Here is a 12639-nt window from a genome sequence, read left to right on the forward strand (position 1 = left end):
TATATATATTTTAATAATGCTTGTTTCCATACCTAAAAGATTAACATTATATAGTACGATGTGCTAACTGATTATTTTATTATTTCATGTTCAAAAATATCATTTTGTGAAAAAAAATATATATAAATAGTTGTTATAAATGGAACTGTATAGGAACAAAATCAAATTCTATGGGATAATTTGTAATATAAGAAACAAAGAAACGTTTTTTTGTTTTGTTTTGTTTTTTTTCAAAAGAATAGAGACATATCTATAAAAAAGTGAAAACTTAAAAAAAAAAAAAGAAAAAAAAGTTCGACTTTGAAATTTAGCCTAAAAATAAAATAAAAGGGCTATGAACAATCAGAGTATTCCGAGTGCAGGTAGATAGCTCCTGGTCGTCTACTTATAATTTAATTCCATATAATAAAATTAAAAACTTGTCTATTTGGTCAATTGGAGGTATAAAAAAATCATTCCCATTTTTTCAATTGGAGGTGGTTGGTTTGATGGATTTCTTTATTCCAATTTTATAATTTTATAGTCATGGTCAGTGAAATAGATCACTCAAGCAAAAAAAAAAAAAAAAAAAAAATGTAGTGTCTGAGCCAAAAAGAGAAAAAGAAAAAAAAAGTGGGTCACAAATGACGAAAATGTGTTTATCGCTCTTTCCCTCTATTTCCTTTTTCTAGATTTATCTTAACATTGATTTACTACGAAAATATTTGTCCCAATATTGATACCCATTGATTGAAAGAAGATATTCACAAAAATAATAATAAAAAAAAGTATAATTTTTTATTTTGTTTTTTTAAGATTGATTGGATAAGGATCTTCATTATGAATAATGTCCATGGGATAACAATTTGCTTAGCCACCAAGCCTGGAAAGAAGGGTTGGACTCGTCTAGCTAGTTAATCGCATTATAAAAGAGAGTAGGGGCAATGATTCTTTTATTAAATGCGATATTATATATAAAAGTTTAAGTTGTTGACTTCTCTGTCTGATTCCCTGTGCATATGGCTATATTTCAGATTTTTTTTTTTATTATTATTTTTTTGGTAATGTCTATGTTTCAAGGTTTGATCTGCAAAAGGAATATAAGCGTTTTAGAATAATAAAGCTAAAGCGTTGAAATGTCACGGCCAACCCAGCAAAATTCACTGCGTTCAGACAATGATTTCAAAGTTGTATTCTCTCCATTTTCGGTGTCAAAGAAAATAAAGCTTGAAATAAGATCAATATACCCTTGGCATTATCTTATCCATTTTGAAATAAATTTCAATCAACCTATATCCAAAATCTACCATACCATTAAAATTAGAGATTGGCACCAAAATAAATAAATAAATAAAAATAAAAGAGAAGAAAAACAAAAGGATATTAAAATGGGATGACTTACTTCCATACCTTGTATAATTATATCATACTCCTATAATAAATATATTGACCTTGTAATATATATATATATATATATATTGTTTCAGCGAATATATATATATATATATATTGGTGAATGACTATATATGAGAGTGCCAAGTGTCAGATTTAAGATTCTAACAGTTCATTCCATGTTATACTAATGAACAATAATTATGATGATAGTTTCTTTATTTGTGTTTTTTTGGGCTAAGATTCTTTATGGGTCTTTTTATGTTTTTTTAGAGCGGCAATGATTAAATCCCATCTAGTATAAACTCAAAAACAGAACAATTATTCTAAACATTAATCTCGCACGTGTTAAATACACACGTTTGGTGAGTAGGATGAATAATATCCTATCCAAAATATTGTTTTTATTTGGATTAGTATCAGTGACTTTATAAGTCCCAAATTAGGTTTTAACTATTAAAAATATATTGCCAAAAAAAAAATTATTTAAAATCACTAAATGTATTCCTCTTTTACTTAAATTATATAATTAACATTCAATAAATTTGTCGATGTATATTTGGTATTTTTGACCATGCATTGAACAGTAATGTAATTTCGATTGGCATAGCCGCCGTCGATATTTCAAAACTTGGGGCCGCGTCAACTGGTTTTGCTTTCTGGATTCCATATACGGACGTTTCCATTGTTGGGATTCTCCAAGTGACGTATAGTATATTGCCACGTCACATTTCGAGAACTGATTTTAACGAAATTACGACTTTGCCATCAAAGCCTTTTCAAGAGGTGTTGTGACGTGGGAAAAAGTAATCAGTGGTGGAACAGACAAAGACGAAAGTCTTCACCGCATGGAATTAAAGTCCAGTTAGGTGGATAAGATTTTTAAAAGTCAATGTCGCTTCGACAAGGGTAGTTATGTAATTGCGATGTCTTACCCTCTCTTTTCTTATTTAATATTTTTTTCTTTTGAGAAGTTGGAGCGGACGATGAAGGGATTTCTGGTTCATTCTGTGTTTTTGAGCTTTTTTTTTTTTTTTTTTTTTTGATTTTTGAATTTTTTGTTTTTGACTAAAGAAAAAAGAAAAGCTGACAGCGAGTAAAGGTTTTGAGGATATTTTGTATTTTCTCTGATTCTTTTGTTTGTTGAATGGGAATAACTTTCCGGGAAAATTCCGGTCATGGGAAAATCGTTCAAGGATTCACTCAAAGCTCTCGAAGCCGATATTCAGCATGCCAATACACTGTAAGCCCCTCTTCTATCTATCTTGAATTTAGATTTTTGATTCCTTTTTTTCTGAGTATTAATTTTCTAAATTTGGAATTTGTATTATCTATTTATGTTTTTCGAGTTTTTTAGTGCACTGTACACAAAAAAAAAAGGGTTTATCCGCTTTAATCTGAATATATCAGTTATCAAATTTGATATTCTTTTTTTTAATTATTTTTCTAGTTGTTTCAATTTAATCGATAAGTTTAAAATTTATCTTGGAATGCCATCAAAATGCTACTTTATAACTGATGTAATTAATTTCTACAGCTTCAAGGCAATTCATGATGTACCACATTCGTTTCATTCAGCTCTAGGTGGTTTAAAGTTTCTGAGATTTATAAAATTTACAGCTCTTTAACTATCAGCTCTTTTGCTGGGACCAAACTTGTTGAAAAACCCCTTTCAAGAACAGAGGCTTTTTGACGTCATGGAATAACAGAGATACTCTTTTCTTGTTAGTTTTTACCCTTCCATCGTGCCCATTGACTGCAATATCCTTTTCGGCCTCGATGTTCTTTAGGTTTCAGGAGTGATTATATTTTATTAATGTGTTTTAATCCCTTAGTTAACAGAGCAATTTCCCCTGAATTTTAGTCCCCTATAATGATTATAACTCTACAATGTTGTGTAACCTGTTTTGTGTGATATGATCATTGCTTGATGTTAGTTAATCCTTTGCTTTCTGCCTTTCTTTTCTTCTTTTTGTTACTCAGGGCTTTAGATTATCCAAGGGAGAAAGATGGAGCACGCCTTCAGATGAGACTATGTTTTAGTTCGGTGGCACAATTTTTCCTTTTTCTTGTCCAGTGGACTGATTGTCATCTTGCTGGAGCGCTTGGGTTGCTTAGAATTCATATTTATTTGGTATAACTTTTCTATTAACCTAAATATCGGTGACATTGGATTTGTTTGTTTGAATTTTAATTTGGGTCTTTAGTCTCCATTAATTTGTTTCTGGGTTGTCTTTAAATTCCTTCCCCTTCAAGTATGTAGTAACTTTATTATCACTTAATTCTTGTTGGGGTGTGGCAATATTGTGGTTTGTTGCAGACCTTTGCAGATGGAAAAAGCACCATGTCTATTTATGAAAGGAAAGCAAGCATTAGAGAATTTTATGGTAAGTGTTAAACCCAGCCCTTATTGTTATTACTATTTCAAAGTGGTGGGTTATTTGGGCCCTTTAGATTTTTTTTGGTTGTATTTGTTTCTTCGAGGTGTAAGCTGATTTACATGCTGAGTTTTGATTTCTGTGCTTCCTTTTGGCATTTTGTGGTCAGGGGTTATATTTCCTTCTCTGTTGCAACTTCAAAACGGCATCACAGATTTGGAGGACCGGAAACAGAAGGAGTTATGTTCTATCAGATATAAAAGAAACGATGAGCTGGAAAGGGGTAAACTCACTGAAATTGACAAAGAAAGAGAGGAAGAATGTGGAATTTGCATGGAGGTGAACAGCAAATTTGTATTGCCAAACTGCGGCCACTCACTGTGTTTGAAGTGTTACCGTGATTGGTAAGCTTTTTATAGTTTCCTTTATATTTTGTTTTTCAGCATGGTTATACTTCCGTTTCTTAGATAAGTATAGCTTTATTGGCTACAATCAACAAAATATAAATTAAAGGTGGCATGCCTTCCCTTGGTATTCTGATTTCCACTCAGGTGTCTCTATCTGACAGTATCTGTGCTAGTCTCTAGGAAATATTGTTTAATTAGTTAACAGAGACATCCTCTGTGCTTGCTGTGCAAGTTACATTTTGGGAGTTAGAGTTTTATTAAGACTTGTATCGTCAACACACAATAGTAATCTTCACCGAGCACCTGGGTTATACTTTTTGATCACATTTGCCGACCACCTGTATGCTATGTATGAAGGGATAGCCCAAACCATATATAATAGTTTCTCCGCTACTAAGTTGTTGTTAAACCACAAGCTCAGAAAAATATTATAATTGCAATGACACATCTCATAAAATGGCAAAACTTTGTGGCATTGGAATATAAAATAGTACTAACATGTACATGTATTTATGCTTATGACAACGTATGGCTTTTATAATATTGAGTGGTACCTTGCATTACTATTTGCTTCAGGCATGGGCGATCTCAGTCATGTCCATTTTGTCGGGATAGCCTCAAAAGAGTCAACTCAGGAGATCTTTGGATCTTTACAGAGAAGTGTGATGTTGTTGATTTGTCAACAATCTTAAGAGAGAATCGCAAAAGGTTATTCCTATATATTGATAGGTTACCTCTTGTTGTTCCAGATCCCATATATGTTCCCTATGATTGTCATGTACGGTGAGGCTTGTGTGCAGCTGGCTCCTTTTTACTGTGTACATAAAAAGCCAGCCTGGTTGTATATATATATTTCTATAACATTTAAACAGTAATGCTTTCTGGCCAAGGTTTTGTTTGGCTTGCATCAATGAAAATTCTACGGCAGAAAAGAGTGAGCTGTGGAGCAGAGAATATGTGAATTGTGGTATCCTCTTCTACAATGATCGCGAGCATTCAAATTTGTGATATTTTTCTTTGGATAGGTCAAGTTCTAAATAAATTCAGAGCCAAAAATTTCAAAATGCGTTTACGTCATGAATAACTGAAATTTGAAGACTTAGGAAGCAAGTTCCTTGTGGAAGGGAATTATAATGAAAGGGAAAAACACAAAAAATATAAAAATAAAAAATAAAAAAAGACGAAACAAAAGGATCCAAATAATCAATAGAAAGAGATGATCATTTTGTCATTGACTGTTCCTCCTGCATGCGCAGGTAATCTGTATATCGAGGACGATTTTCTTCTGACTGAGCATAGGCATAGCCTCCATGGCTGGAGATATCTAGTCCTGCAATTTCTTCATCAGCAGAGATCCTCAGCAACCCAAGCTTGTGGAGGATGTAGAAAAGGGGTCCCATTGTTACACTAACCCACCCCACAATCACCAAAAGTTCAATGAGTTGTGCTCCAAACAAGCCCCATCCTCCGCCCATTAAGAGCCCATAAGGCCTCGCTATGCCACTCTTACCTGAATCATAGGCTTGAATAACAAACTCCTCGTTGGCAAACAACCCTGTAAATATCAAACCCCAAGCACCACATCCACCATGTAACTGGGTTGCCTCTAATGGATCATCAAATTGCAGTTTCAGAGCCAGAATATTTAGCCCAATCAAGACCAAAGCTGCAAAAAAACCACATACTACTGCTGCCCATGGCTCAACCACAGAACAACCTGATGTAATTGCCACAAACCCACCAAGCACACCATTGCAAACATCTAATGCGTCCCAATGACCCACCAACAACCGCCGGCAGAATAGGGTTACAATTCCGGCAGTCGAACCGGCCAGCATAGTCGTTACCGCTGTTCGGCCCACTGCGGTCCAATTACCTTGATCTGTTGTGCTTTGATAGGCCACAAGAATCTTGTCAAATGAACCTGGATTGAACCCAAACCAACCAAACCACAACAAAAATGTTCCAAGCACCACTAGAGTAGCATTATGGCCTCTCATGGGCAAGGCCTTTCCGAAAACATCGAACCGACCAACTCTTGGGCCTTCAATGAAAGAGCCCCAAAGCCCAGCAACCCCACCAACCAAATGAACCACACCACTCCCAGCAAAATCAATTGCACCAGAACCAAACAGCAACAGGCTAGAGCTGGCACTGAGCCAACCATTAGACGACCATAGCCAGTGAACCACCACAGGATAGACAAACCCAGATAGGAAAAACGAGAATACAAGGTAAGCACTGAACTGGGTTCGCTCTGCTATAGAACCACTTGTTATACCAGCAACTGCTATGGCAAAAGCCCATTGGTAGAGAAAGAAGCTATACTGATAAGTGGAATTGGGAATATCTTTGAGAGCAAAGAAGTCCGTACCAATGAAAGGATTAGATTGACCAAAAGCAAAAGCGAAACCAAAGAGGTAATAAGAAAGACTACCAACCACAGCATCGACGACATTGGTGAGCATTATATTCATGGCGTTCTTGGCTCGTACGGAGCCAGCACAGAGCATGGCAAAGCCGAGCTGCATAACGAAGACGAGGTAGGCTGAGAAGAGAAGGTAAATTGTATTGATGGAATGCTCAACGCTTTCTTCCCATGAGACCGCCATGACAATATGGATCAGAGAATATCAATGTTTGGTTGTGAAGGGAGAGAGAGAGAGAGAGAGAGAGAGAGAGAGAGAGAGAGAGGTCTGCTTTATAAGATATTTGAAGGGCATGCAAAATGGGTTGAATGGTAGATATATAGATACAGAGTGAGTGTATATCTATGTGGGGGCACATTTGTTTCAGTGCGAGGTGCTGTTGACTGGTTGGGCATTCTACTTCAGTGGTTTTCTGCATTAAAATGGATAGGTACGTATATAGAGAACTCGGCCGTTCCCACTCAGTTTCATTTATGTGAATGCCATTTATGTATGGATTGATTTGATAATTATATATTTGGAAGAAAATCTTAAATAGGTATTTTGCTTGATTCCTCTTCATTTTAGCACCAGAAATGCAATTTAGCAGAAACTATTTTTTTTTTCCTAACAATAATCTTGAGTAATTTGTATATATATATATATATATAAAAGAGAAAACCCAAACATATGGTTAATATAGAATGTTAGCAGTGATCAATTAAACACATGATTTAGTAAAAATAGATTTGTTTTTGTACTGTATGTAAATATTTTTTGGGGTGAATTTGTATTGTATATAAGATGTTAAACAGTTTTACCACTAAATTGTCTCCGGAAGATAAGCATGATTAGATTTAAGGGGAGTTTATATATTATAGCAAATAATAAAATATTTGACCAAGTGAAAAACATGGTTTTGCATTCGGTCATTGACAATAATCAAGATAATATTAGACAAGAAATTAAAACCTCAAATATGCACGAATGGTAAGAGGAATGATGTGGGGCGGTAAAGGGGAAAGTCAAAAATACCCCTTTAACTCGGCTCCGACATTCTCGTGTTTGATTCGACTTTGTACTTTGCTTTATTCACTGCCCCTTTCCTGTCATTAGGTAGTTTCCTTGCATTTCATCTGTCCTCCTGCCCCCCATGCTTCCTCCGAAATTGAGTGAATCTCAGCACAAATATACGGAAAGAGTTGGTGCTACTAGCTGTTGGGAAAAAATGTGAAGGCCAATAGAAAGACTGAACGGGCACAAAGCAAGACAAGCACAGGGGCTAAGAAGTAAGAAGCTAATGACAAGAAGAGCATAAGAGGTTAAAAAAAACACTACCACACGTGAAGGCTGATCAATATAAGAGATTTTAATATGACACAATTGTCCTTTTCTATTTGATTGAAGCTTAAGCAAGCTAAGCCAGACGAGCGAGGAAAATGTGGAGATGAGCCCGCCTTGACAATGAAACCAAATATAAATAAAGCTTTGACAGCTGCTTGTTTTATGGCTTTAATTTGAGCTGCGACTCTGAAAACAGAAATACCCACATTAGTAGTAGGTCTCCGACATTGAATAAATCAGCGGATAAAATATTTGTTCATCTGTAATGGAAATTACATTAGTAGGAATATAAGCTGAAACACCTCCGGAGTGTCAGGTAACTCATTCTTTGGAACTAGCCTCAAAGGGAAACCCCGGAGGCAACTAAGTTATTAATGAGTGTCGGTTAGCATTTTTGTCCTTTGGGTTCTTGGGGTCTTAATCTCCTCCGTATACTAGTGAGAGCTTCTCGTTATTTCTGGGAGTCGAAAAGAATAGCCAGGCAAGTGACTATTTTCCCTGAACTCAGCAAAATCTCTTCCTCCAAAACCAAATTACCAGGGGGGTCTTATCCGGCGGACCGCGGGGTCTTATCTGGCACACCTCCGCAGTCCGGTTAAGACCTTTTTGTACGTTTTTTAAAAGGAACGACTCTGATGAGGAACTAAAAGCGGGGAGGTCGGTCCAAAATTGAGTTACAACACCTCTATATACAACTAAAATCAACACCAAGTAGGACCTAATTAACAAAATATCTCAATAAACAAAAGGTACCAATATTTCTTGAGATCTTGCACTGAATATATATGAAATTACATTCCTTCTTGACCTAACAGGGACAAGTTTTCTATAAAAATGCTTCTTAATTTTCACCCGCAACTCAAAATAAGATATATATGGGTCTTAGAAATGACAACCACCCATTTTCAAGATGGGATTGCAAAAGACGACTGAAACCCATTTTTCTTCTATTCTGGTTGGCTGGCTTAGGAAGTAACGTTCCCAGGACTCGACTTTCAAGTCATTACTTTCAGCTTTATATATATAAATATGTGTATATATATATATATATGTATATGAAACTAAGAATTATCAAGTTCACAATGCTAAAGCATGTTTAATAACTATCAGCTCTGAAAGGCATCTAACCCAATTGCTCATTACCAACTATCATATTTACGGAGAGAGCAGTTTGGAAGCTAATCATAATAGCATATACAACGTGGGGTGTTGTGAAGGAGAATCAAAAGGTTTCTAGGCGGTGGCTTGTATCTCCCATTGCAACACGGCTAGTGAGTGAAGGTCTCATTGTAACTATTGCTGATTCATTAGCTCCAGCTTTAAGTGCAGCCCTTCCTGCCTCCAAGAACCTCTTCACTGCATCCTCTGCATATTTGTTGGCTTCACCCACTATCATCCCTCTGCCAATGTATGGATATGTATTTAGCACGTAATCGCCAACCAGCTGAGATGCAAGCTGGATCAGTTCCACCTGAAATTCCGAGAGGCTTGCATCTTCTTTGGGTCCCCATGGCCTCAGTGGTGTCTTCACCTCAGGAAGAGTTTCTGTATGCAGATTTCAGAATCAGAATTGGACTGCTTAAGCCAGAAACTATAAGCTGTTATGCCTTAATTATAAGGTGATCTTTGCACATGAGCCTTGTATCTGAACCTTTGGCTCTCAAATTCATTATACAACACAGAGCATCCCAACCATAAATGACAGATTTTGAAGCTAAAAAAAGTAATTCAAGAAGATTACAGAACATATTTGACACTTAGAACACAGTAAATAGGAGTTCTGTTGAGGGTTTTTAAACTTTACACGTACAACAGAGATAGAATCTCACAAGTATCAAGAAAATGTAATGAACTCAATAATCATTAATCATAGGGATTGGAGCAAACCTGGACAATCTTCGCGAGGAGTATTGCGCAGATAGAAATACTTCTCAAAAGTGCCAGCCCATGCATCTCTCTTCGTCAAGAAATTTGATTTCAGGTTGAAAAGCTTCTTTACAGTAGCAGGGATAGAAGAATGTTCAAATTGTGAATGTGGAGTTGGGCCAACCGGCTCATGGATCACTACACCAAGCAACTTAAGAGTCAAATAAGGTAAGCTTATTAATTAATTGATAAAATCTTGTACAATATTAGCATCCAAAATATGTTGAATACCAATACTTAGAAATAGCATGAATGCTGAAGGACCACACAGATGAACATTAAGTCAAGACAAGGGGGTAAACCGAGCAACTTCGAGTTAATAAACAGGAAAAAATGTTCAATAAACAGGAATAGAAAAATGTTCAAATTGTGAATGTGGTGTTGGGCCAACTGGTTCATCGATGGCTACACCAAGCAACTTAGATTCAACAAAAAGGAAAAAATAATAGCTCAAAACTGCCAACTCAAAGCCAAATCAGGCAAGCCTATAAATTAATTGCTCAAATCTTGTACAAGATTAGTATCCAAAATACAAAGTAGTTGAATACCAACATTTTGATACAGCATGAATGGTAAAGGACCACACGAAAGGGACATATATAACAATTCACCAAAAAATGGACATGTATGACACAGCTTAAGGTCTCAAACATCAAGACAATGGGGGTAAGCAGTTGCAAGACAGCAAGAGTACTAGTGTTCTGATTGCAACCACAACCTTTGTTTTAGAATGAACATGCAAAACAGACAAAGTACTACTGAAATTGTCTGAAGGCAGTCAACAAGAAACAAAGATCAAGACAGAGTTTAAAGCACTTGAGATGTAATAAAATCTAGCATCACAATCCTTAAACCACCCAATATTTTCCCTATTCGAATGAACACCTTCTGAAATGGGGGAAAAAAACCATCCTGTTTGGTACTTTGGATGACTCATCCCAAAGCTCAAAAGCACCATTATTCAAAACCACTCACTCCACAGGCCACTGGCTTTTTTCTTAGCCACTCCCATTTCATAAGCTTCACGATAGCCAAACCACAACAATTTACAAATCCATTAGCAAGGTTCTTGATTGTTTAGATTCCAAAACAATGCAACAAAACCCAGAATGAGGATGATTAGAAAGATAAACTTAAGTTTCATGATTATCACAGCCCAACACAACTCAAAACTCACCGGTACCCTTGTCGATCCACGGCGAAACAAGTATCGTCGGAACCCGAACACCCAGTCGGTCGAACCGGAAGTAATACGGGTCGGGTCCAACAATCCCATCTGGGTTTGGCACACCGGAAACAGGGGTAGGAACATGGTCATAGAACCCACCATGCTCGTCATAGGTAATCAACAAGGCCATCTCTTTCCACTGCGGGCTGGCTCTCAGGGCCTCGTATACCTCCTTCACGAACCTCTGTCCTCGCGCCACGTCATGCGACGGGTGGTCGTCGTTCGCCGGAGAAACCTTGATGTCGAAGTAGCGCTGCTCGACCACCACGTAGTTCGGTAGCTTGCCCAACCTCGCGTGCAGCTTGAATTTCAGTGCGTAGCTGTGGAACTTGGTCACGTGCTTCAGCTTCCTCAAGCTCTTGAAGAACAGGGTCGCCGGGATATTCTGGTAATAAATCCCAAAGCTGAGGCCGCTCTCATCCAGCGAATCGAAAATGGTCCTCTGGGGGAAGCCATGGATGAGGTCCTTCCTCACGTTGCTCATTGCACCATGAGAGGTCGCCGAGTGGACGTAGAACCGGTTCGGCTGAGTCGACGCAGGGACCGAAGCGAACCACCGGTCGAAGACGGCGAACTCGTTCACTAACTCGGTGTAAACCGGCAAAACCCTCGGTTTGAACCCGCTCATGACGGTCTTCGACATTCCTTCGACCATACTCTCCGCTTGCTGAGCGAACCCGTTCATTGGAGCCGGGTTCTCGGTGGACTCGTTCGACCCGAAAATCTGTTCCCGGATTGCCTGAAACGAGTGACCCGGATCGGAATCGACGAACAAAGCGTCGTCGGAGACGAACACTTCCGGCGAATTTTGGTTGGAGACAGAAATCCGGTTCGATTCTTTGCCGTTCAACCCGTCAATTTCGGGTCGGGTGGATTTGAGCCAGCCGAGGACATGGTCGAACGAACGGTTCTCCATGACCAAAACGACAATGGTTTTGATGGGTCCTTTGATTCTGTGTTTCCGGCGAGTGTAAGACTCAAGAGCGTGAGATGAAACCAAGAGGCAGAGGAAGATGAGGCAGGTGAGAGATATTCGCCGGAAACCCATCTCCGGCGAACTGGGGAAGTGGACGGGTGGAGCAGGTTCGAAGAAAGACAAGAATCAAATTTGTTGAAAGGACAAAAACATTCATGGCTTATATAACGTAACGTAATTGTGGTATATGCTTTTTGGAACAAAATTTTATTGGACATTTTTATTTATTTATTATTACGTTACCGTTTTCTTTTAATTATTATTTACTGATTGATATTTTTTGTTGTATTTTATTTATTTATTTATTGTTTTTTCAGTCTTTTCAGGTGAAAGTTGATATGGTAGTTGTTTCTGGTCGAAGAATCACTTGGGAATGTAGATCTAAACAGAAGTAAACCAAAAAAGATATAAAAAATAATAAAATAATAAAAAGGAATGGAAGAAGAAAGAAGGAGAAAATGAATGCATACTTAATGGATTTTAGGCTAACCAAAAAAAAAATTAAAAATTAAAAATTAAAAAATTTGATTTTGCTCCTAGAAGATTGACACTAATCAACATCGTTCAACTAGTTTTTCACAAAATCCAAATAAAATTGATT

At 37.3% G+C, this 12639-nt stretch overlaps 3 protein-coding genes across 3 annotated transcripts; 1 reads left to right on the forward strand and 2 right to left on the reverse strand.

The window, feature by feature from the left end:
- The first annotated feature begins 2370 nt into the window (after window positions 1–2370).
- LOC107410824 (E3 ubiquitin-protein ligase AIRP2) lies at window positions 2371–5126 on the forward strand. The gene is made up of 5 exons (XM_016018302.4): window positions 2371–2614; window positions 3355–3505; window positions 3692–3758; window positions 3919–4153; window positions 4733–5126. The coding sequence occupies exons 1-5, from the start codon at window positions 2550–2552 to the stop codon at window positions 4941–4943; spliced, it is 729 nt and encodes a 242-aa protein (XP_015873788.3). The 5' UTR covers window positions 2371–2549; the 3' UTR covers window positions 4944–5126.
- A 61-nt stretch (window positions 5127–5187) lies between these two features.
- LOC107410822 (ammonium transporter 1 member 3) lies at window positions 5188–7170 on the reverse strand. The gene has a single exon (XM_016018300.4). It carries the CDS (start codon window positions 6766–6768, stop codon window positions 5377–5379), a length of 1392 nt encoding a protein of 463 aa, XP_015873786.3. The 5' UTR covers window positions 6769–7170; the 3' UTR covers window positions 5188–5376.
- Window positions 7171–8901: 1731 nt separating this feature from the next.
- On the reverse strand, window positions 8902–12208 carry LOC107410821 (non-specific phospholipase C1). The gene is made up of 3 exons (XM_016018299.4): window positions 11012–12208; window positions 9796–9972; window positions 8902–9453 (listed from the first exon to the last, which is right to left on the reverse strand). The coding sequence occupies exons 1-3, from the start codon at window positions 12108–12110 to the stop codon at window positions 9131–9133; spliced, it is 1599 nt and encodes a 532-aa protein (XP_015873785.3). The 5' UTR covers window positions 12111–12208; the 3' UTR covers window positions 8902–9130.
- Between the last annotated feature and the right edge of the window lie 431 nt (window positions 12209–12639).

This window comes from Ziziphus jujuba, chromosome 10 (genome assembly GCF_031755915.1).
Source record: "Ziziphus jujuba cultivar Dongzao chromosome 10, ASM3175591v1".
NCBI lineage: Eukaryota > Viridiplantae > Streptophyta > Magnoliopsida > Rosales > Rhamnaceae > Ziziphus > Ziziphus jujuba.

Bases quoted from the DNA above. Each gene is read 5' to 3' on its own strand.
- LOC107410824 (XM_016018302.4), top strand. From the start codon at position 2,550: ATGGGAAAATCGTTCAAGGATTCACTCAAAGCTCTCGAAGCCGATATT. The intron at 3,506-3,691 runs GTATAACTTTTC...GGTTTGTTGCAG, and splicing joins TTAGAATTCATATTTATTTG to ACCTTTGCAGATGGAAAAAG. The intron at 4,154-4,732 runs GTAAGCTTTTTA...TATTTGCTTCAG, and splicing joins TTGAAGTGTTACCGTGATTG to GCATGGGCGATCTCAGTCAT.
- LOC107410822 (XM_016018300.4), bottom strand. From the start codon at position 6,768: ATGGCGGTCTCATGGGAAGAAAGCGTTGAGCATTCCATCAATACAATT.
- LOC107410821 (XM_016018299.4), bottom strand. From the start codon at position 12,110: ATGGGTTTCCGGCGAATATCTCTCACCTGCCTCATCTTCCTCTGCCTC. The intron at 9,973-11,011 runs GTGAGTTTTGAG...TGCTTGGTGTAG, and splicing joins GTGGATCGACAAGGGTACCG to TGATCCATGAGCCGGTTGGC. The intron at 9,454-9,795 runs GTTTGCTCCAAT...ATCTGCATACAG, and splicing joins TCCTCGCGAAGATTGTCCAG to AAACTCTTCCTGAGGTGAAG.